General features: G+C 42.2%; 1 protein-coding gene across 5 annotated transcripts in view; it reads left to right on the top strand.

Annotated features, from left to right (window-relative positions):
• Positions 1–25,771, top strand: part of LOC122540993 (WD repeat-containing protein 72-like) — a 339,613-nt gene that overhangs the window by 203,193 nt on the left and 110,649 nt on the right. For all 5 annotated transcript variants that reach the window (XM_087981193.1, XM_087981192.1, XM_043677401.2 and 2 more), the window contains 4 exons: positions 587–1,431; positions 11,613–11,698; positions 13,797–13,891; positions 13,982–14,153. In XM_087981193.1, the coding sequence (XP_087837319.1) occupies positions 587–1,431; positions 11,613–11,698; positions 13,797–13,891; positions 13,982–14,153 (1,198 nt within the window). The remainder of the gene's footprint in view (positions 1–586; positions 1,432–11,612; positions 11,699–13,796; positions 13,892–13,981; positions 14,154–25,771) is intronic.

Below are 25,771 nucleotides of genomic sequence, written 5' to 3'. Positions count from 1 at the left end.
CACTGACAAAATGAATGTTTATATCTATTTGGTTTTAGATCTGTATGGCATTAAAAATAAGACATTTATTGTGTATTTTCTTCAGATCCTGAGTTGCACTTTAATTCAAAAAGTGATCTTGCGCTTATAAAGATTGGAGAGCACTGTTAATGGATTGTATTACTATTCTAACTTAGTATAGTAAGGTTTATTGTTTTTCTAAAATTGTGGAATCTTGTATCTTTATTCTTTTAGTAAGAAGCTGGATCTCATATGTTGACTACTTTATAAATAAAGGTTATTGCTCCCTAGATAAACCATAACATAAATTGGATGATCAGGTCTGGGATCGTGACAACCTCACAAGAATAGAAACATTGCAGTACTCTGGCTGAAACTAAGTCATTGCAGATTGTAGAACACTTCAGGTTATCAAAGAAGCTTATTTAGTTTGTTTTTAACATATTTCATAAACCTAGAATGACATCAACATGCTTTGTGACAGTCTATTGCATCATAATTTCCCTCTGTCTCTTTTAAGCATCAGAATTTACTTGTAATCATTATTTCATCACTGTTAATCATTGTTTTTGCTTTTAAATTGCAGTCTGCATTTCTGGAACCAACTCTGCAGCCATTCACGGTGCTGCCTGTGAAGACAGAATGGAGTGATAGCACCATCCACGTTTTACTATTTGATGTCAGTGCCATTTGTGAACAGCTGTTCTCACATCAAGAGAAAGAGCCCAAGTTACAGAATACCATCCCAAACCATGAAACGTTAAAGAGACTAGCTAACATTGATGGCAAAAAACCACCAATATCCTTAAAAAGAAATAAGGCAACATTGTCTCCATGTCAGGCAAATGGTTCAGTTAAAGATTTAGTCCATGACCATTTATTTTATAGCGAAAGCATCACAAATGGACTTGCGCGGGAAACTGCTGCAATTAGCAAGCAAAAAACTAAACTCAAGGGTACGAAAAGGGTTACACCGTCAACAGTAAAAAGAATGGATGTTAATACAGCCAGAGACACAGCTAAGTTACTCATTTCTTGCCTGTTTCCATGGGGTGTGGATAGAGATCTGGATGAACTCTGCACAAAGCATCTGGGCATGTTTGAGCCTTGCTGTCCAGTGTCCTTTGGCCTTTTGTCACAAGACGATCACTTGTCTCTCCTTTTGCCGGGATGGTATCAGCTCAATCGGGAGGGGACGAAGGATTATGTATTCTGCAGCAAGATATCAAATAAAGTTGTGGAACTTGCAAAACAGGTCTCAAACATTACCCAGCTTTGCACTGTCTCTGTGGAGGAGATCCTGAATGATGAAGCAGATGGAAACTTTCAGTTAGAAATGATATCCTATTTGCTATCTGTCATCTTGTTGGTCAACGTACAGATGAGAATGTCTTTTCTGTCCAAGGAGAACGAAACACATAATGCCATGAGGTAAGGACAATAGAGTTCAGTCACAATACAACAAAAAATGGAATTAATCCAAGTCCTCACCAATATTAAAGCTTTTTGATATACAATATTTATAACATTCCTGCTAACAGGCGAGATCTTGATTAGAAAATGCCTTTTAATCACCTTTTGCTAATTAATTTTGGTATTTGATTATTGTTATGGATATCAATGCGACTTTAATTAACAGTCAGTGGGGATATTACCATAGAAGATAACTTCAGCAATGAATAGAGTTCACAGAGCATAATTTTTTATTTATTTAAGAAATGTAAAGCAGTTTAAATAAATGTAGCATTCTATTCAATGTGTGTTTTGGGCTAAATCTGCAATTGTTCAAGAGTAAAATTGCAAATCTTCCAAACAGACCTAATGCTCAGAAGACCAGTGCCTTTTATTCAACCTCTCAGATTTTTGTTTTTCTTTCAAATGGCAGTGAGTCATAAATAACATTTCTGACAAAGGACTGCATGGCTCTTAATGCATGAAGTCTGCTCTTACTAAATGTAATAGCAACCTCGTTAAAAATGTAATGTCCTTAATGGCTTCACCAAAATTTGTATTACTTTCAAAACTTGATTGGCTTTCCTATGACATAATTTTATAAATAGTCCGTAAATACTATAAAATATAGGGTTATTCTAACTCCATCCGGGGTTGCAGTAGTGGCTCAGTAGTTAGTACTGCTGCCTTGCAGCACCAGGGACCCAGGTTTGACTCTACCCTTGGGTGACTGTTTGTGTGGAGTTTGCATATTCTCCCCATGTCTGCATGGGTTTCTTCCGAGTGCTCTGGCTTCCATCCACAGTCCAAAGTTGTACAGGATAGGTGGACTGGCCATGCTGAATTGGATTAGATTACCTACAGTGTGGAAGCAGGTCCTTCGGCCCAACAAGTCCACACCAACCCTCTGAAGAGTAACCCACCCAGACTCATTTCCCTACATTGACCCATGACTAATGCACCCAATACTGCGGGAAATTTAGCATGGCTAATTCACCTAACCTGCATATCTTTTGGACAGTGGGACGAAACTGGAGCATGCAGAGGAAACTCACGCAGACACGGGGAGAATTTGCAAATTCCACAGTTGCCCGAGACTGGAATCGAACCTGGGTCCCTGGCGCTGTGAGGCAGCAGTACAAACCACTGACCACCGTGCTGCCCTATTGTCCATAGTATCCAGGAATGGACAGGTAGATGGATGAGCCATGGAAAATGCAAGATTATAGGGAAAGGGTTGTGGAGGTGGGTCCGAATGAAATGCTGTTGGGAGGGTTGCTGTGGACCTGATGGGCTGAATGGCCAGTGTCCACACTGTATGACGATGCTGTCACCTTCAGGTCCATCCTGCACTCATTTTAAGTGCATGTCCCCATGAGGGAGCCATGGGATTGTGGAACTAACCCTGAAGTTTGGGTAAAATAACAGGATTTGCATCTTTCAGAATGCACTGCAATGATGTTAATGACTGGAAACCACTGCGTGTACTAGTTTATCGATTCAACTCTGTCTCCCATAGTGTTAGTTATGGGGCATGAAGAACAGGTGTAAACCTTAGGAAAAGAGCAATACATCACAACATGCCAGTGCATAATATTTATATTTCCATCGTAAATTCCTGTGCCCCGCGCACAAACAAAAATGGCTCATGTAATGGTATCACACAGTGATGAAACACCAGCTTTGGGAAGTCTGTGTGGCAAGTTTATTTCAGCAGTTTCCTTGCAAATGTGGCAATAGGAATGTATCATAGAAAATTGCATGCAGATGTAAGTTACTTACATTCTATTTAGGTAGGAGAAAGTGAGGACTGCAGATGCTGGAGACCAGAGTCAAGAGTGTGGTGCTGGAAAAGCACAGCAGGTCAGGCAGCATCCGAGGAGCAGGAGAATTGAATCCCTTAGGGCTTATGCCGTAAACGTCGATTCTCCTGCTCCTCGGGTGCTGCCTGACCTGCTGTGCTTTTCCATGTCACACTCTCGACCCATATTCTAGTTGGATGTCTGGCTGCTAGCTCAGATTAATTTTATCAATCAAACGTGTGAGGCTGAACTTCAGTCTGAATGTGCAACCTTGTTTTAGCAAATGTAAGGATCTCATTGTGATTTTCCTGTTCAGCTGGTTATTCAAATTGTACAGATTTCAAGAAATTGATAGTAACAACGGAGGATATTTTCATGCAAAATCTGTAGTGAGTAATGTGCAACATTTGAAAGAGCTTGTAGCTCGATTATTCCCAGTCTGTTTATGTTTTATTCATATTTCATACAAAAATAGCTTGATTTAAATATTTTAATAACATTCTCACCTGTTTCAGGTGTAACCATTACCTGGACGTGTTGAATCCTGCTAAATGTGTTGTTCGGAATTTAACAGGAAAAGCCAGAAATCCCCATTGGAATTAGGATATACTTGGAGGGGACAGACAGGATACAGATAAGCTTTGAATTGAATTAATGGATTAGGCATCAATACAGGCAACAGAAATGTATAAACAACAATTAAATACACGAGGAATACTGAATACATCCAACTGATAGATATTTTCTAATCAACCAGTTCAAAGATGTTATTACAAATTTCTCGAGCTAGTGGGATTTAAACCCTGGCCTCCTGGTTCAGAAATTACCACTGCACCATAAGAACACTTCCATCCAACTGACAAAACATAGTAAAGATACTTATCACGTGAATACCATTAGATACCAGGGCCTCAAGGACACAAGAAAGGTAGAATCCTTCCTTCCCTGCCATTCAATGAGATCATGGCTTATCTGTCTGAGACCTCTAACCGCTTTTATGCCAGCTCCTCATGGACCTCAACTCCCCAATATTTCAAAGATCTATGTACCTCATTTTTAAATAATTCCAATTATCTAACCTCCACAACTTTCCAAGGTGGAAAATTCCAGACATTCATTACCCTCTGGGAAAAGAAACTCTTTCCCATTTGAATGTGACCCTATTTTGAGATTGCCCAACTAGTGGATACATCTTCTTAACATCTACCCTCTCAGGCCTCATCAGAAATGTGAATGTTTCAATAGGTAATCTCTCATTCTTCTTAACTTGAATGATTAAAGGCCTAACCTCTGTAGCTATTCTTGATAAGTCAACCTTGTCATTCAAGGAATTAGCTGAGTGAATCTCTTTTGAAGTGTCTCTAATTCCAGTATATCATTCCTTAAGTACAGTGACCAATATTGTGTATTGTACTGCAGGTGTAGCCTCATCAATCCTTTAGAATAAAGAACAAAATTTTATTTGTCATATTTACTTATCACACCTATTTGCTAACTTTTCATACACAAGAACATTTAAATCCCTTTGTGCTCCACTTTTTGGGAGTCTCTCTCTCTCTCTATTTAAATAATCTGCCTTTTGCTTCTTCCTACCAAAGTGCAGGACATTACACATTTCTACATTAAACTTCATCTGCCATATTTTTTTCTCACTTGCTGAACTTATGTATATTCCTTATGTCCCCATCATGACATACTCTCGCATCTATTTTTCTATCAGACCAAGTACAGGAAATGAACCATCTTCTTTAGTGATAAACTTTGAATAAAGGATTCTTTTAAGATTGAATGAATAAGGGACCCCCACATTTGCATAGCAGGAGGGATCCGAACAATATAAAGATAAGACCTTTCCACTGAAAATTCTTCAGTATTAGGAACATTCAGGTATTAATTCTCTAAAGGTGGTTTTTTTTCCATTGGACAGCTTTTTTTTTGTTCGTTCATGAGATTTGTACGTTGTCAGCTGGTTCTTGCCTGTTGCTAGCTGCCCTGGAACTGAATGGCTTGCCAAGCCATTTCAGAGGGCAGCTGAGAGTCACCCACCGTAGGTCTGGATTCACATGTAGGCCAGACCAGATAAAGATGGCAGATTTCCTTTGCTGAAGGACATTAGTGAGCCAGATGGATTTTACAACAGTTGACAATGGTTTCGTCCATGAACATGGGCTAAGTTTTCTGGATTAATAGTCTAGCAATAATACCACTAGAGCATTGCTTCCCTTGTCAGATATTTTGTTCCAAGCACTGCAACTAAAATCATTGGTTTAGCCTGCTTCAGCTCAGACTTCAGTGAAGCAGGAGCCAGGGATTCAGATGTGTCAGTGCAACAGTTCACATTGAACACTGAGTGACATCAACCTCCACTCAGCCTCCACCTGTAGCATGCGGGGAAATGTACAGGGACAATGAGGTGGCACTCAACCTTCTAGGTGCCCCTAATATACAGCAGGCCGAAGCATTGTGGGTGTAGTAAACTCAAGGTGATCCTATGAATGCAGTAGGATAGGCTATTCATGTAGATGCAGAACTCAACACATGGAGGCTTATACACGTGTTAGATTACATGCTCTAACAACGTGGAAACCTTCTTATCACATCTTTCAGGACCATCTCAAATAGGAATATTATTGTAGGAAAGGGGAGGTGATGGCCCAGTGGTATTATTACTGGAGAAAGTGAGGACTGCAGATGCTGGAGATCAGAGCTGAAAATGTGTTGTTGGAAAAGCGCAGCAGGTCAGGCAGCATCCAAAGAACAGGAGAATCGACATTTCGGGCATAAGCCCTTCTTCAGGAAGGAGGAAAGCGTGTCCAGCAGGCTAAGATAAAAGGTAGGGAGGAGGGACTTGGGGGAGGGGCGTTGGAAATGCGATAGGTGGAAGGAGGTCAAGGTGAGGGTGATAGGCCGGAGTGGGGTGGGGGTGGAGAGGTCAGGAAGAAGATTGCAGGTTAGGAAGGTGGTGCTGAGTTCGAGGGATTTGACTGAGACAAGGTGGGGGGAGGGGAAATGAAGAAATTGGAGAAATCTGAGTTCATCCCTTGTGATCGGAGGGTTCCTAGGCGGAAGATGAGGCGCTCTTCCTCCAACCATCGTCTGGCGATGGAGGTGTCCAAGGACCTGCATGTCCTTGGTGGAGTGGGAGGGGGAGTTGAAGTGTTGAGCCACGGGGTGGTTGGGTTGGTTGGTCCAGGTGTCCCAGAGGCGTTCTCTGTAACGTTCCGCAAGTAGGCGGCCTGTCTCCCCAATATAGAGGAGACCACATCGGGTGCAGCGGATGCAATAGATGATGTGTGTGGAGGTGCAGGTGAATTTGTGGCGGATATGGAAGTATCCCTTGGGGCCTTGGAGGGAAGTAAGGGGGGAGGTGTGGGCGCAAGTTTTGCATTTCTTGCAGTTGCAGAGGAAGGTGCCGGAAGTGGAGGTTGGAGGTTCCTGCTAATCCAGAGACATGGGTAATGACCTGGAGACCTGGGTTTGAATCCCCCCATGGCAGATGGTGGAATTTGAATTCAATAAAAATCTGGAATTAAGAGTCTTTAACAATAACCATGGCCAATTGTTGGAATCCATTTCATCTGGTTCACTAATGTCCTTTAGGGAAGGCAACTACCATCCAACCCTGGTCTGATCTACATGTGAATCCAGACCCACAGCAATGTGCTTGACTCTTTACTGCTCTCTGGGCAATTAGGGATGGGCAATAAATGTTGGCCTAGTCAGCAATGCCCTCTGCCCATGAGTGAGTAAATAAAAACAAAGCTCCACAAACTACAAACCATGAATGCGCATATGACAAGGAGCAAGCACAGTTATCACATTGCGTTAAATGCACATTTGGCATTGTTTTCAATAATAATACATTTTCAAAAAAAAATCTTTGTTTATCTGATATGCAAATGTTATGAATGGCGAGGCTGGTTACAAGAAGCATGAGGAGATATAGGCTGGCCTTGGGATAAGTTTGCAGAATCTGTGTTACTTTCTGCATGGCCTGCTCCGTTTCTGTTCATTGCTTGACATCCTCCTCACTCCGTTGCTTTGTTGATTCTTCTTCAACAGACAACGTATGTGTCTTCACAATGCTGCTTTTCAACACTTGGCTAACCTCTACCATTCCCCCAAGCTTAATTGAAGTGGAATTGCATTGTGGTTTAACACACTTACGGACCATTTTGTTACCATATTTAAACAGAAAAGTTAATTCATTTACAGTAAGAAATGGGTTTAGTGTCTTCTGCTAAATCAATGCATAAATGATACATTTACTTGTAAAATTCTCTTGAGTGGCAGTGTTGCTTGACTAGTTTGAGGTTTAATTTTGATGCAACCTTTATTTTTGTTTGGGGGAGGCATATGCGATGACAGAGAATGGTGTCGATTTTTGCTTATATGTATTTTCGTAGTCTTTACTCGAGATGGGACATAGTTTCAATCATTTATTGCATACACTCACCCACATTCTATTGGTGAAATATATTCATGAGCATTAACTTCACATACTAACCATGTAACTCAAATGCTATAATACTGTAAACTTAGAATTACTTTAGTATGCTTGAGTACTCAGATACCATGTTTGACAAATTATTACAGATTAGACATTGCATCTAGCAATCATTTGTCATGTTGATTATTCCGCATCTATGTGTGTAACAGGTTTAGTTTACAATGCTTTAAAATGGTTTATGCCACACTTCTATGACAGGCTTCCAGGTCTTTCTGCAATTGGTTTATTTTTCTGAGTCTTCATCTGAGCTGAATCAATCAAGCAAGCAAAGTGAGCGTCAATAGTAAACGGTTTCACAGAATCAAACGCAGAGCAATTAAATACGGCACAGATCTCTCCTCTGCCCTTCTCAATATGATGGCTCCTCACTGAATCCTTCATCACCCTACCACGTCTCATTTTGTTCCAATGTGATGCTTAGTAGTAGATGTCAGCACACTATTGGATCATGGAGACAGGCTTCACTGGCAGGGTCAAACTTGTTTGTAATCTCCCCGTGTGCTTTACAATCAGTGTCAGTGGGCAGTGTCTAGGAAAGAGAACGTCGTTCCAAACCTGGTCCACTCCTACTGCAAGCCACTGTTGAGATCTACTAACTCAACATGTTCATGGATATAATCATGTAAATAGTTAATCTGACAACAAAAATGTGATTTCAAGATTAATCATTTAAAATGCTGAATAATATTAAAGTTACGGATATGGGTTATACTCAAATTAGGCAAAATAGTAACTTCTGAGTATAATCAGTTCCCAGGACAATAAATAATTACCGTTCTCCACCATGGCAGTAAATCTATATGTGTTAAGTGGAGGCCAGAAGCTTTATAAACATTTCGAACTTTTAGACAAATGGTTTATTTGCAACAAAATTATCTTAAATCATAATATTAGAGAGGAATTGAATATTTAGTCGAATGCTGCTTTTAAAGGGCTGAGCTTAAACTAACAAACCAGGCAGCTGTCTTATTGAAAACCACCTTAAGGATTCCGCAGTGTTTACTATCTGATGGACTCAAAGCTCTAAGGCTGTGTTGGATAATCTGAAAATAAACAGTGCCTCTGTATTTGATAGCAATGTGTAAAGCTGTTGATGTGGCAAATCAATTTTTGAGAGGCATTGAAAAATTCAGTGCTTCTTGTCAGTAAATATTCCATTAACAACACCAGGTCATGTGTTTATGTTCCTTTGCTGGTTATTTTTGTATTTGGCACCTGATAATATAATGCTTCGTCAAAATTATTGGAAATATCAATTTGCTACCTGTATTGGCTAGGTGTTTTTATTTCTAAATTAATATCTCTTCACACCAGGCATTATTTCTTAAATTATATGAATCTAAATGTTAAAGCATCAAGCCCATCTACCTGCCATGCTTGTTAAAATTATCATCGTTTTGAGGGGGAGCATCTCAAACTTCTCCGAGAATAGATTGTGTTTGGTGCATCCAGTTGTTCACTGGTCTGCTGTATATTTCCAACAGTGTGCTGCAACTTTGTTAAAAGGGAAATAGATATAATCGGTTACTTCACAAGTATTGTTTGTAGTAATAACGCAAAATCATGGAAGTTTACAGTAGGATATTCAAGTTAATTTTTATTGGAAACAAAAACAGAAATTGCTGGAAAAGCTCAGCAGGTGTGGAGAGAAATTGGAGTTAACGTTTCAGGTCCAGTGAGCCTTCCTCAAAACTCAGCCTGAAACATTAACTCCGATTTCTCTCCACAGATGCTGCCAGACCTGCTCAGCTTCTCCAGCAATTACTGCTTTGTTTCTAATTTACAGCATCCACAGTTCTTTTAGGTTTAACGTTTATTGGCTGTGGCTCTTTCAAAACTCATTTTTCAAATCTCTCAGGTCACTTTATAAACAATTTTATAAAATTTAAAAACTTCTGAGCGCATGTAATTAATTGATGATAAATATTGTATTCGCACGTAGTCACACAGCTGTTCTGTTGTGTGATCATTTTGTATTTAATATATTGAATTGATTTGAGACTTGTTAATGATCCAGTACTAAATTATGAAAAAGGCCAAGTATGGGAACACTTTCATTTTGAGTACAACAGTTGTAGTGCAATCATGAATTCTACTATAATTAATTTCCCTTTTCACTGCACTTCATGCCCAGGGAACATTTGCATTTACATTTGCTCTATTTGGCAACATTCAGAAACTCAGAGCTGGCTTAGAAAAGTTTATTTTCTTGCCTACTTAAACTAGATCATTATGGATAAATTGCCCAATTAATCTGTCCAGTTAACCCATATGTCTCATGCAACAATGAACCAGTGTTTACTCCTCTTCAGAGATTGTCACTTTCAAGCTATACACACACATACATATATATACACACACATATATAATATATATATATATACACACATACATATATACATATATATATATAATACACATATATATAATACATATATATATATGTATACATACACACACACATATATATACAAAAATCAGTAGTCTGTACCAATGCAACTAGCATACAGTACTAGCATGGGGAACTAAGAATTTCCTTGTAACTTTTTCACTGTGTGGTATTTGCATCTAATACTCCTGCTGACACCAAACAGAGAGCACGTGAACAGCAATTCAAAATGATAGTGCAGTGTGTTGATGTGACTTTGTCCGCTGAAAACACGTTGTGTATTAGGGTGGGAGGGTTCTATTTCAGGGCAAGGGTTTCAATTCTAACCTATCACGTTCAGAAAATAGACCGTGCTGCCTCCTAACGGCAATAACGTTTCACCGCTCCATTTCCCCACCCACTTCCAATGTGCTATGCCTTTGGATAAATGTCTCAAGATAAACTGCACTTCCTCAGGTCAGCTGCTGACACTTCAGTCAAAGCAAAAGCTACTTGTTCAGTTGTTCATGATGGAATGTGGAATACTTTGCATATTTATTCAGTGCTGGAGTTCTTGAAATACAAACATTTGTGAACGATTGAAAATATTCCATTCAAACCAACGTATTACTGGGTTGTCTGCTTGAGTGAGCTGAATACTGTGAAGTTGGTTTATATCATGAGTGCTGTGGCTGCAATGATCAGTCCTAGGTGAGGGAGGGTGTACGTGAACTTGCACAGGATGCAGAATTGTAACTGTGTGCTGAATTCCCTTTTTTCGTTTATCATTGAATAAAATGGTCTCAAAATGCAAACTGGGGCTTTTATTTAGATTGAAATCTAAAATAATTTCTTAGGTACTAATAGTCCTCAAAACGCGAAGTATGTTGGAATATTGTGTGCAATTCTGGTCTCCTTCCTATCGGAAAGATGTTGTGAAACTTGAAAGGGTTCAGAAAAGATTTACACGGATGTTGCCAGGATTGGAAGATTTGAGCTACAGGGAGATGCTGAACAGGCTGGGCCTGTTTTCCCTGGAGCGTTGGAGGCTGAGGGGTGACGTTATAGAGGTTTACAAAATTGAGGGGCATGGATAGGGTAAATAGGCAAAATCTTTTCCCTGGGGTTGGGGAGTCCAGAACTAGAGGGCATAGCTTTAGGGTGAGAGGGAAAAGATGTAAAAGAGACCTACGGGGCAACGTTTTCATGCAGAGGGTGGTATGGGTATAGAATGAGCTGCCAGAGGATGTGGTGGATGCTGGTACAATTGCAACATTGAAAAGGCATTTGGATGGGTATATGAATGGGAAGGGTTTGGAGGGATATGGGCCGGATGCTGGTAGGTGAGATTAGATTGGGTTGGGATATCTGATCAGCATGGACAGGTTGGACGGGTCTGTTTCCGTGCTGTACATCTCTATGACTCTATTTGGATCTGACCCACTCTTTGGTTTCCAACAATGTTGTTCCTTCTCCACAGGCAGCAGAAGACAGAATGCCTACGAGGTAAAGGAGGGGATGCCTTCCACTCATCAATCCCATCATTTTCTGCAGAAGGGAAACAAAGTAAGTATTGACCCACAGAAAAGAAACAGGAACTTTCAAGGACAATGGTTCGGCTTCTCAATAAAAGGTTGCACTTGTTGGAATAAGACCCAAAAGATGTTCATCTCCTCTTTGATTTTTGTAGTCAAACAATAAAAGCATCAATACTTTTACCATATTTTTAAAACTTTTCCTTCCTATTTCAAAAAAATGTTCATCTTTACTTTTGCTGTCAGAGCTCACAATTAACAGATCATGTGGAAGTCCTGCTGCATCTAGTTGTGAATGGACTATTAAACAATAAGTTTTGATTTATTATTGTCACATGTACCTAGGTACAGTGAAAAGTTTTATGTTGTACGCAGTACAGGCAGATCATACCATACAAAGCTCATAGGCTAATAGGATATAGCAAGGAATACACAGTTACAGCTGCAAAGAAGGTGCACAAAAAGCAAGATCAATATTAGATTTGAAATTTGAGCGGTCCATTCAGAAGTCTAATAAAAGCAAGGGAAAAAGCTATTCTTGAACATGTTGTTATGCATGTTTAAGCTTTTGTATCTTCTGCCTGATGGAAGAGTTTCGAAGAGATTATAACTGGGGTGGGAGGGGTCTTTGATAAGATTGGCTGCCTTTCCAAGGATGTAGTCAATGGATGGAAGGTTGGCTTGCGTGATGGACTGGGCTGTGTTCATAACTCTCTGGTGTTCGTTATGGTCTTGGCCAGAGCAGTTGCCATACAAAGCCGTGATGTGTCCAAACAGGAGGAGGAGGCTCCACAAATATCTGCATCCCCAATGATGGGGGAGCTAGTGTATCAGTGCAAAGGTCAAAGCACTTGCAATCACCTTCAGCAAAAAGTGCCAAGTGGGTGATCCATTTTGGCTTGTTCCTGATGTACAGCCACCAAACAAATTTGATTTGTTCTATATTTATGTTAATGAGAAATGGTTGAAAGCATTAGATCCTATAAAAGCTCTGGGCAACATCTTAATTAACCTAGTAGGACCTAGTGCTAGTGAGATAGTGGCCCGAGCCAAATTGCTATAATCTTTCTGCTCCATTGGGATGTTTACAGTCACCAATTCATCCTTTCTTTATCATCAATTTGGTAAAACCATCGCAATGTATAATCTACAGAGAATTAGAGAATGGGTAGCTGGTTGGAAAACCTAAAGGAAAAGACTGATTTCTTAAGAAAGCTCATTCTTGGAGGCAACTACAGTTTTTTTTATAATAGGTCTGCATTTGTGCACATTACCCTCCCGAGACGACGGAAATATATTGTTCCAAACAATTGTTTATTTTTGCTTGATTGTATGTGTTATGTCTATCTTTGGGGCACTGCCCCTTTAAGAGAGCTGTTCAGGTGCCTCACATGGCATGGAGCTGAGGCTGAGCCTAGAGTGAGCTACAACCACTGGCAATACGAGAATTGCTCAGATATTGCCTGTCCCAAATAAATGGGACAATTGTCCAGCTGGTTCTACTCCATCAGTCTAGATTAGAGTGGTGTTGGAAAAGCCCAGCAGATCAGGCAGCATCCGAGGAGCAGGATGAAGGGCTCCTGCCCGAAATGTCGATTTGCATCTACAGTCCTCACTTTTGCCCTCAATCAGTATAGTCTCAAATATCAACACAGGTAAGGAAAGTGCCAACAACAGTGCTGTCAAGCCACTCATACAGAAATACTGAAGCTGTTAATCAGTGCTGATTTTGGGTTAGACTTGGGCACTTCAGCTACAGACCTCACTACTGCCTTGGTCCAAATGCGGACAAAAGATCTGAATTCTGGTGATGACGTGATGCTGAGAGTCCTTGATATCAAGGCAGTATTTGCCAAAGTATGGATTCAAGGAGCTCTAGCCAAATTGAAGGCAGCATTCAGTAGGGGCAGCCTCACTGTTTCTACTGGCTGGTGTCATAGCTCGCACAAAGAAAGATAACAGTGGTTATTGGAAGCTCAGATTTAGGGCAGATCCTCAGGACTTTGTTAGGGTATTGTTGGAAGTGTTGCGATTTACAACAGTACAGAAACAAATATATCAATGTGGTGCTATCTGTATAATAATTCAAATTATTTCTCAAAATTGAAACACCATTTCCCCTTCCATAGACCGAACCTTTTCTCTACCCTGGGGCTTAAGTAAGGAAAAGAGTTTCGACACCCTTACAAGCCTGATCGCTAGTTGGCAAGTGCAGTCAGTGGAGGTAAGCTCTTGCAGTCAATAATGAAAGTGAATTCACTGATTATATTTAGACACGTATTAATGCGCATTTCTGGTTAAACATTTTTGACAGCTGTTGGAAGCAGTACAAGCCATGCTGCTCTCAGAAGTTCAGAGGGTTTTCAGATCTTTGAGAAAGAAACCAATCTGTAACCAAGCATTGACTGGAGCGCAGAATGGCAGCAGCGAGTCCCAGAGTGAACAAATACAAGAAACACAACAAAATCCAAGCACAACAATGCTTTGTAAGTGGAAATGTACAAAGTTTGAATTTTTTGGTAGTTATTGTAATTCTTCATTGCATTTTCACTTTTTAATATTTACATAACATCTGTGGATACCTTTATTTAAACATTTAGATATTGAATTTCCTCCAGCCCTCACGATTCTTCAGCCATCTTATACTGCTGGACAGAATAGTACATGAGAAGGCTGAAGTGATTTATTCAATGTGGGTTGTCCTGTTTTGAATATCCCTCATGGTGGTTACTATGGTTCATGAACGCGAGAAGGTTGGAATGACAGATCTCATTTGCAAGTAGCAGGGAAGTGCTGGTACTTGTAATTCTTCTCAATAACCTTTTGTTGTACTTTCAAAAACTTGACGAACTTACAATGCAGAACATCACCTGCGTTCTAAAAACAGAAAAGGAGAAAGATAATTGTGCGTTCAGCATGGTCCCACACCTTCAAAAGATATCCCAATTCAAATTTTAACCCAGGAGCATTTCTCTTTACAATCTTTCTGCACCTTTGGGATGTTCACAGTCACCAATTCATCCTGTCTTTATCATCAATTTGGTAAAACCATCGGAATGTATAATCTACAGAGAATTAGAGAATGGGTAGCTGGTTGGAAAATCTAAAGGAAAAGACTGATTTCTTAAGAAAACTCATTCTTGAAGACAACTGAATTTTTTAATAGGCCTGCATTTGTGCATATTATCCTCCTAAGACAAAGGAAATGTATTGTTCCAAACAGTTACTTATTTTTGCGTGATGGTATATGTTATGTCTATCATTGGGGCACTGCCCATTTAAGAGAGCTGTTCAGGTGACTCACAAGGCATGGAGCTGAGGCTGAGTCTAGGGTTGGCTGTCGAGCTGTTAGCATAAAATAAAGTGTTCCCGTTCTGAGTTTCACCTGTGCCTCCCTTGTGTATAATTCCTGGTTCCCAGTGAATTACAAATTTAACAGTGTAACAGTTATAAGAGTTCATTTTCAGTTAAAAGACTGAATTTTGCAGCCCCCTTGGGTATGGGTTGGTAACCAGGCAGCATGGGGGTCATTGGCCATTAAATTTGGCATCATGCCAACTACTGCACCTGGCATCTGCCTATACCCAGTTGTAGTTTTACCAGCAGCAAGGGAGGCATTGGAAGGTTATCCTACCCAAATAGAAGAGAAAATGAGGTCTGCAGATGCTGGAGATCAGAGATGGAAATGTGTTGCTGGAGAAGCGCAGCAGGTCAGGCAGCATCTAGGGAACAGGAGAATCGACGTTTCGGGCATTAGCCCTTCTTCAGGAATGAGGAAAGTTTGTCCAGCAGGCTAAGATAAAAGATAGGGAGGAGGGACTTGGGGGAGGGGCGTCGGAAATGTGATAGGTGGAAAAAGGGTCAAGGTGAGGGTGATAGGACAGATTGGGGTGGGGGCGGAGAGGTCGGGAAGAAGATTGCAGGTTAGGGAGGCGGTGCTGAATTTGATGGATTTGACTGAGACAGGCTGGGGGGAGGGGAAATGAGGAAACTGGTGAAATCCGAGTTCATCCCTTGTGGTTGGAGGGTTCCTAGCCGGAAGATGAGGCGTTCTTCCTCCAACCGTCGTTTCGCTGTGGTCTGACGATGGAGGAGTCCAAAGACCTGCATATCCTTGGTGGAGTGGGAGGGGGAATTGAAATGTTGAGCTACAGGGTGGTTGGGTTGGTTGGTCCGGGTGTCCCAGAGGTGTTCTCTGAAACGCTCCGCAAGTAGGCGGCCTGTCTCCCCAATATAGAGGAGGCCACATCGGGTACAGAGGATGCAATAGATGATATGTGTGGAGGTACAGGTGAATCTGTGGCGGATATGGAAGTTTCCTTTGGGGCCTTGGAGGGAGGTGAGAGGGGAGGTGTGGGCGCAAGTCTTGCACCTCCTGCGGTTGCAGGGGAAGGTGCCGGGAGTGGAGGTTGGGTTGGTGGGGGGTGTGGATCTGACGAGGGAGTCACGGAGGGAGTGGTCTTTACGGAATGCTGATAGGGGAGGGGAGGGAAATATATCCTTGGTGGTGGGGTCCGTTTGGAGGTGGCGGAAATGACGGCGGATGATGCGCTGTACATGGAGGTTAGTGGGGTGGTAGGTGAGGACCAGTGGGGTTCTGTCCTGGTGGCGGTTGGAGGGGCGGGGTTCAAGGGCGGAGGATCGGGAAGTGGAAGAGATGCGGTGGACGGCATCGTCGATCACGTCGGGGGGGAAATTGCGGTCCTTGAAGAAGGAGGCCATCTGGGATGTGCGTTTTTGGAACTGGTCCACCTGGGAGCAGATGCGGCGGAGTCGAAGGAATTGGGAGAATGGGATGGCGTTTTTGCAGGGGGCAGGATGGGAGGAGGTGTAGTCCAGGTAGCTGTGGGAGTCGGTCGGTTTGTAGTAGATGTCCGTGTTGATCCGGTCGCCTGAGATGGAAATAGAAAGGTCGAGGAAGGGGAGGGAGGAATCTGAGACTATCCAGGTGAATTTGAGGTCGGGGTGGAAGGTGTTGGTGAAGTGGATGAACTGTTCAACCTCCTCGTGGGAGCTCTCACACTCGCTCTCACACAAGCTACTCACTCTTTCACACCCTCACTCTCTCACTCTCTCTCTCATACTCTCTCACATACTCTCACACGATCTCACACACTTTCACTCACTCACTCTCATTCTTTCATACTCTCTCTCACTCTCTCTCACTCTCTCACTCTCTCTCACTCTCTCTCACACTCACACACTCTCACTCTCTCACACACTCTTGCACTCTCACACTCTCTCACTCTCTCTCATGTACTCTCTCTCACACTCTCTCACTCACTCTCTCATGTGCTCTCTCTCACTCTCTTACACACATGCTCTGTCACACTCTCTCGCACTCTGTCACATTCTCTCACTCTCCCACTCTCTCGCACTCACTCTCCCTCACTCTCCCTCACTCTCTCACACTCTCGCAATCTCTCATACTCTCTCACTCACTCTCACTCACTCTCACTCTCTCACTCCCAACACACACACACACACTCCCACACACTCCCGCACACTCTCGCACACTCTCTTGCACTCTCTCACTCTTTCTCATGTGCTCTCTCTCTCACTCTCTCTCACACACGCTCTGTCACACTCTCTCACACTCTCTCACACTCTCTCACACTCTCTCTCACTCTCACACTCTCTCACGCTCTCGCAATCTCTTGTACTCTCTCACTCTTTCTCACTCACTCTCACTCCTAACACGCAAACTCTCACACACTGTCTCACTCTCTCTCACTCTGTCACACACACACATGCTCCTCACTCTCTCGCACTCACTCCCTCTCACACTCTCTCACACTCACTCACTCTCACACATTTTGCACACTCTTGCACAATCTCACACACTCGCACTTTCTCTCACGCTCTTCATCTCTCATGCACTCACTCTCTCATACTCTCTTTCTCTCATTCTCACTCTCTCTCACACTCTCTCACATTCTCTCTCTCACTCTCACTCTCACTCTCACTCTCCCTCATGCTCCCTCACACTCTCTTACGCTCTCTCACTCTCTCTCACACACTCTTACACGCTCTCATACACTCTCGCACTCTCTGTCTCATTCTCTCTCACTCTCTCTCATTCTCTCTCACACTCACACACTCTCACTCTCTCACACACTCTTGCACTCTCACACTCTCTCACTCTCTCTCATGTACTCTCTCTCACACTCTCTCACTCTCTCACTCTCTCATGTGCTCTCTCACTCTCTTACACACATGCTCTGTCACACTCTCTCGCACTCTGTCACATTCTCTCACTCTCCCACTCTCTCGCACTCACTCTCCCTCACTCTCCCTCACTCTCTCACACTCTCGCAATCTCTCATACTCTCTCACTCACTCTCACTCACTGTCACCCTCTCACTCCCAACACACACACACACACACTCCCACACACTCCCACACACTCTCGCACACTCTCTCGCACTCTCTCACTCTTTCTCATGTGCTCTCTCTCTCACTCTCTGTCACACTCTCTCACACTCTCTCTCACTCTCACACTCTCTTATGCTCTCGCAATCTTTTGTACTCTCTCACTCTTTCTCACTCACTCTCACTCCTAACACGCAAACTCTCACACACTGTCTCACTCTCTCTCACTCTGTCACACACACACATGCTCCTCACTCTCTCACACTCGCTCACTCTCACACATTTTGCACACTCTTGCACAATCTCACACACTCGCACTCTCTCTCACGCTCTTCATCTCTCATGCACTCACTCTCTCATACTCTCTTTCTCTCATTCTCACTCTCTCTCACACTCTCTCACATTCTCTCTCTCACTCACTCTCACTCTCACTCTCCCTCATGCTCCCTCACACTCTCTCACGCTCTCTCACTCTCTCTCACACACTCTTACACGCTCTCATACACTCTCACACTCTGTCTCATTCTCTCTCACTCTCTCTCATTCACTCTCACTCTCTCACTCCCAACTCGCTACACTCACACTCTCTCACACTCTCTCACACTCTCTCACACTCTCTCACACTCTCTCAGTTTCTCTCACACACTCTCAGACTCTCACACATTCTCACACACTCACACGGGCTCACATACGCTCACACACTGTCACTCACTCTCACTCATTCTCTCACTCACTCTCGCACTCTCTGGCACTCTCTCACACATTCTCACACACTCGCACACACGCTCCTCATTCTTTCACACTCTCTCACTCTTTCACATTCTCACTCACTCACACATTCTTACACTCTCACTCTCTCACACTCTCTCACACAGTCTCTCACACACTCTCTCACACACTCTCTCACACACTCTCACACACTTTCACACTCTCACTCTCACACACTCACTCACTGTCTCACATTTCCTCACGCACTCTCACACTCTCTCTCACTCTCTCACTCTCTCATACTCTCACACACTTTCTCACACTCTCTCATACTCTCACACTTTCTCTACACTCTCTACACACTCTCACTCTCTCACTCCCAACTTGCACACTCTCACACTCTCTCACACTCTCACACGCTCTTTCACACACTCTTTCACACACTCTCACACATGCTCACACATTCTCACCTACTGTCACACACACTCCTCACTCTCTCACCCTCTCACACATGCTCGCTCTCTCACACCCTCTCTCACACGCTCTCTCACACGTTCTCTCACACGCTCTCTCACATGCTCTCTCACACGCTCTTTCGCACTCTTTCACACTCTCTCACACTCTTTCACTCTCCCGCACACTCTCGCACACACACTCGCATACACTCTGACACACTCGCACACACTGTCACACATGCTCACACATGCTCACACACTCTCATTCATTCTCACTCACTTTCACTCACACTCTCACGATCTCTCTCTCTATCTCATGCTCTCTCTCTCTCACTCTCTCACCCTCTCTCACAATCAGGCTGGGACTTCATTTATTGAAATTTAGGAAAATGAGAGATGATTTCATTGAAGTATATCAGCATCTTCGGAAGCTTGACAGCGTAAATGCTAAGATGGTGTTTTCCCCTCACAGGAGAACCAGGGGGCATAGTGTCAGAATAAAGGGGCACAGATTTAAGACTGAGATGAAGAGGGACACCTTTTCTCAGAGTTGAGAGTCCTTGGGATTCCTTGCTACAGAGACGTGTGGGGACAGAGTGCTTGTGTATATGTAGTCTGATATAAATTCTTGATCATTTTGAGGGATTCAAGGATTAAAGGGAAAGGACAGGAAAGTGGACATGAAGAAAGTCGGATCAGTCATGATCCTATTGAATGGCAGAGCAGGCCTGAGGGACCAAGCTCCTTATTTCTCATCGCCTTTTGGGACCTTTCAAGAATCTGTTGAATTTTGTATGATAATCTTCAATGCATCCAGTATTTCAAAACTCTCTGGGATGTAACTGTCTGTTTCAGAGATTTTATCCACCTAGAATTCAGTTAATTTTTACAAGTTCAATATATACTTTCAATTTCTCTGTTTTGTAGGTCCCTTGGTTCCCTGGTATTTCTGGAAGATTTTCTGTATTTTCTTCCATGAAGACCACACAAAAATAATTATGTAGCTTCACGACTATTTCCCTGTTTTCCACAATATTGTTCCTGTCTTCACCTGCAATGGGACAAAATTCGTCTTAGCTAATATATTCCTTTTCATTTACCTAAAGAAGCTTTTACAGTGCATCTTGATGTTTCTCTCTAGCTTGGATTTGTCTTCCCTTTTCCCTTTCTTTATCAGTTTCTAAATTGCTCCTGATTCTCAGGTTTACCACTTTTTCTGGCATCTTTTATAAGCTAGTGTTTTTGTTTTGATCTTTAACTTCTTTTGCTAGCCTCAGTGGATTCGCTTTCTCCATTGGGCGTTTGTACCTTAGAGGAATATAGAGGAATCTGTTGTACATCATGTATGTAGCACTTCTTTAAAAACTTGCAATGTTCTGTCAAATTCCATTGTATCAATTACTGTATTAGCCACCTTATATTCCTAATTTCCTGTTTTATACACTGTCCAACATTATCATTACTCTTTGGTGGCCTATAAACAACTCCTTTTGCTGTTTCTTATCTCCATCCAAGCATACTCCCTGTCTTGATTATTTGATCTATGCTCCTTCCTCACTAATGTATTGCCTTTGTTCCTTGCTACGAGTGCTGTCCCACCTCTTTTTCCTTTTACCTATCCCATAGTTGACAACAATCCACCCTTTGTGATTTGATATCAATGATGTACCAAATTACCTTGTTCCATTTTTAGGACAATCGATGCCAGTTGGAGGAAATTACACAAAATTTGGTTCATTTTGGAATGGACATCCTTAAATTGAATTGGAATCCATTTTTCATTATAGCTGATGTTTTTCTCTCCTTTGCCTTTTCTTATCAAAGCCTTGCTTTAACATGTTTTCAAAATAGGTCCTCAATAGTTGGAAATACTTCTGTCTGCAGGAATTGGGCTTGATGTATGACTAGCTCCTGTTTACAGAACGTGGGATCAGGGGACGGTCAGGCATTACATCAGATGCCTCTGTAAGCATAAATGACTGTATTTCATGCCAAGGCTTTGTTCATTAGTATTTGGAGGACAAATTACAAAACTAGAAATTGGAAGCTCATCATTTATTAATGCCAGCAATATGTTGTTTTTCTGAATGTTTTGCTCTTCCAATAACAGTGACTAGTAATGTCATAAATGTCAGTCTTTGTAAAGACAAATCAGGAAATGCTCAAGGTGTTGATTGGAGACAATATTTAAGGAGTTGGTTTTCCCTAATGAGGAGTGTTAATTGGGAAAATGTGGGAACAGACTGGAGTTTGTATTTAAATATGAAACATAAAAAAACAGTTGTGGAAGTCACTGATCTCTGCTTCCTGCTTTGATAAATGGATGATGAACAATGTAACAGAAATGGGTTCGGATGTTTAAAACCTCAAATGAAGAAACACTTTGTGATAACCTTTTTAAGACTCATGGGGAGTCAGTAATTAATTTCCTGTAGAGCTACTTGAGTATGAGTTGCCTTAGTAACCTGCCCAGCTAGAACTCATCACCTGAGCCTTTTGTAAAACTGGATCTGCAGAATTATCTGTCCCGGGCAGGGACCAGCTGATGTATGCCACAAGTCGTGGCTCTATTTTGGTGTTCAGCAATAAACCCATGTACAGGGGGTACAGCGGATGTACACAGGGATTTTGGGGATCAAGGCCATCACTCTCTGAAGGTGGCAATGCAAGTAGGTAGGGTAGTAAAGAAAGCGTATGGCATGCTTATCTTTATTAGTCGGGGAATTGAGTACAAGATGTCATATTGCAGCTTTATAAGACTTTGGTTAGACCACACGTAGAGTATTGCATTCAGTTCTGTTCGCCACATTATAGGAAGAATGCGGAGGCTTTGGAGAAGGTGCTGAAGAGGTTAACCAGGATGTTGCCTGGATTAGAGGGTATGAACTACAAGGAGAATCTAGAAAAACTCAGAAGTGGCAGAGGCTGAGGGAAGACTTGATAGAAATGTATTACATTATGAGAAGCATAGATAGGGTTGATGGTCAGAATCATTCTCCCAGAGTTGAAATGACTAACACTAGGGGCATGCATTGAAGGTGAGAGGGAGAAAGTTCAAAGGAGATGTGAGGAGCAAATCTTTTTACACAGAGAGGGGTAGGAGTGTGGTACATGCTGCCAGGGATGGTGGTGGACGTAGATATGGTAGGGACAATTAAAAGACTTTAGGATAAGCACATGAATATGCAAGGTATGGAGGGATGTGGACCAAGGGCAGGCAGAAGGGATTAGTTTAACTCGGCGACATGTTTGACACAACATTGTGGGCCGAAGGGCCCATTTCTATGCTGTTCAGTTCTATGTTCTGTGTTACTTTCCAGTCGGATTTCCTGAGTTATTACAACTTTGATGCTTTGCTCACCATTTGGAGCAGCTAATAACATTGATGCTTGACTGTGTTCCATTAATCTGAACCTTTCATAGATGAAGTTAGAAGGTGTTTCTTCGTGATCTGTTCAGCTGCTCACTCCTTCGTGTTATCCAGCTGACTGCAATTAGAGTTCTGCACCATAAAGATGTCGCCTTAAAACAAATGCAGTGATTTATCGCTGGTGTGGATTGATGTTCCGGATTCGATTAAGCTTTTACTGTATTAGGATATTAAAGAAACTCAGTTGGATAAACAGCTTGGACAAATTCCTTTGACCATGAATATAAAAGTTTTACATCCCAGAGTGTGAGCATTTATCTTGTGAGTTTTACAAGATAAGTCATAATTGTGGCTAATAAATGAAGTAATTTGGTTAACGAAATGCATGCAAGTGACTGTAATTAGAGTGTTACATGTGAATCAATGGCGTCTATATCAGAAGAATAGTAATGGGAGTAATTTGAACACTTTATTCCTAATCTTTTGCGTGTCTGAGAACCTAAAGCTTAATTCTACCCAAGAAATAAAATATTTAGAGGCTTCTATTTCAGGTTCATAACACTCCAGCACAGATTGGGTGTTTGGGGATTGTGTTAATGCTGCTGTATCCCTCTCCAAACAGACATGCTCATCAAATCCACAACATTTAAAACCAACCAAGCAAGGTATTTTCTGATGGATCTGTTAAAAAAGATCAGTCTAAGAACCAAGCTCTCTGGTCGGCTGAGTTTCAATGTGTGAAGCTGATGAGAGTGACAATTTCAGCTGCGGTGATGCAGGATTCATTTTCGGAGATCAGATTCATTTGCTGAAAAATTACGTAATTTTTTTTGTCTCCAATTAAACAAAATATGTAGCCAAAGGCTGTCTACAGCCTGTCTTATATTTAGGGCAACATTGTCTCATGATAGACATATCTATATATCTGTATTGATGCATGCATATTTATTTAACATGTATTCGGCACTGAACATCAGCTCAAATGTTATCATTTAGAGTTAGCTTTGCTACAGCAAAGAATCAGGCTCGTTAAATCAGGCTGGGTCGTCAGCAGCGTTCTGATTTCTTGTAAAATGATGAATAAATCTATCCTTAGACAATCGTAGACTTGAAGTGGGAGAAATAATGGAACAAAGCATGTTTTCGATTTTTTTTTAAATTTAGATTTTTGGTGATTTTTCTTTGTTCTTCAAAGTGAAGGCTGTCAGTGCTGGGGAGTGAAATACTTCTCTTCTTTTTGTAACCAATGTCAGCATTCAGCAGTCGCAGATCAGGTACAGTACAACCAGCTGTAAGTTACAGCTCCCTGCGCTCTGCCCCAACAATGTACCTTAACCTCAACCTCATTAAAACACCCCCTACTGCACCATTTGTGACATTTTTGCTTCATGCACCAGCCATCCTTGCAACCTTTCTGAGTGAGGATGCCAATTAGAGATGGATTACGGGCAGTTTTGAGCTGTGGCCTTACATCTGTGAGCAACTGGGCTGAAACTGCCCAAACTCCCTTCTCCTGAGACCCTCTCAGGCTGTGAAGAAATGAGACTTCCATCCCATTAGTCTGGGTTCAACTCAAGCCCAATCCCCGGAGGTAGAGCAACAGTGTGCTAGACCACTCTGCCAACTAATCCCCCTTTCTGTTCCATTGTCTGGCACAGGGTCAGGACAGGATTTGAATTAAGCAACACGGGGTTTCGTGAGTAGACCAAATTACAAACACTTACTGTGAGGTTCATTGACTCTTTGTGACCACTCGGCTGTTTATGTCAGTTGCCAGGTCAGAGTTTTGAGAGGAACTAAATTTCAGTTTCATTCAACTTGCTTCAAAAATTGAAGTAAAAGTGGGGTCGGAACAAATTAAATGTATTTGAGAAAAAGAAATTGAGTAATTTAACTTGCCTGGCTAATTAATGCACTTCTCAATGTGGAATTAAGCTGTACAGAAACTGCTGGAAAAACTCAGCAGGTCTGGCAGCATCTGTGAAGAGAAATCAGAGTTAATGTTTTGGATCCAGCGACCCTTCCTCAGAACTGATGGTAGTGAGGGAAATATGGGCTTTTATGCAGAAAATAGGTTGGCGTGAGGAGGTAAGGAGTAAATGATGGGTGGGGATAGGGCCCAAAGAGAGAGAAAAATGATTGGACAGACAAAGGAATGGATAATGATCTGGCTAGGAGGGTGAATAGCTGTTAATGGAGACTGGTAGTGGCTAACAATGAGTTGTGTGTAATAACAGACTATGTGATAAGAAGGAGAAATCAATACTAAGTCCTGAAGGCTGCAGGGTCCCTAAGTGGAAATCGAAGTGCTGTTCTTCCAGCTTGTGCTAAGCTTTGCTGGAGCGCTGCACCAAGCCTGAGACGGAGATGTTGGCTGGGAACAGGGTGGGGGTGTTAAGGTGGCGACTGGAAGCTCAGGGTCTTTTTTTTGGGTAGAATGAAGGTGTTCTGTGAAATGGTCACCCAGTCTACACTTTGTTTCCCCAATGGAGAGGAGACAACGTTGTGAGCAGCTAATACAGTAGACTAGATTGTGAGAAGTGCATGTAATGCCCTGCCTCACCTGGAACATGTGTTTGGGCCCTTGGATACTGAGGAGGGAAGAGGTAAATACACCTCGGTGATTGCAGGGGAAAGTACCATTGGGCTGCGGGGTGTTGAGAGGAAAGGAAGAGTGCACCAGGGTGTCTCTGAGGGAATGGTCCCTTGAAGGCGGACAAGGGAGGGGGGGGGGTATGTGTCCGGTGGTAGCATCTTGCTAGAGGTGGCATAAATGGCGGCTAATGATCTTCTGGATGTAGATGCTGGGGGAACGGTAGGTAAGGAGAAGGGGAACCCTATCCCGGTGCAGGCGATGGGTCAGAGCCAGTTGAGGACCCTGTAATAACGGTTCTGGGGAATCTTCGATTGAGGAAGAAATTGGACATTTCAGAGGCTCCATTGTCGAAGTTGGCATCATCGGAACATAGCGAAGGTTAATGTATTCCAGTAGCATTTGTCATTTTTATAAATGATCTGGATGAGGGCATAGAAGGATGGGTTAGTAAATTTGTGGATCATGCTAAGGGTAGATGGAGTTTCGGATAGTACCAAAGGATGTTGTGGGTTACAGAGGAACATAGATAAGATGCAGAGCTGGGCTGAGAAGTGGCAAATGGAATTTAATGTAGAAAAGTGTGAGGTAATTCACTCCGGAAGA

Source organism: Chiloscyllium plagiosum, unplaced genomic scaffold (assembly GCF_037043375.1).
Source record: "Chiloscyllium plagiosum isolate Xiang-an unplaced genomic scaffold, Cpla_swu_hap1 HiC_scaffold_39, whole genome shotgun sequence".
NCBI lineage: Eukaryota > Metazoa > Chordata > Chondrichthyes > Orectolobiformes > Hemiscylliidae > Chiloscyllium > Chiloscyllium plagiosum.
This window is presented reverse-complemented; position numbering and strand designations above follow the sequence as displayed.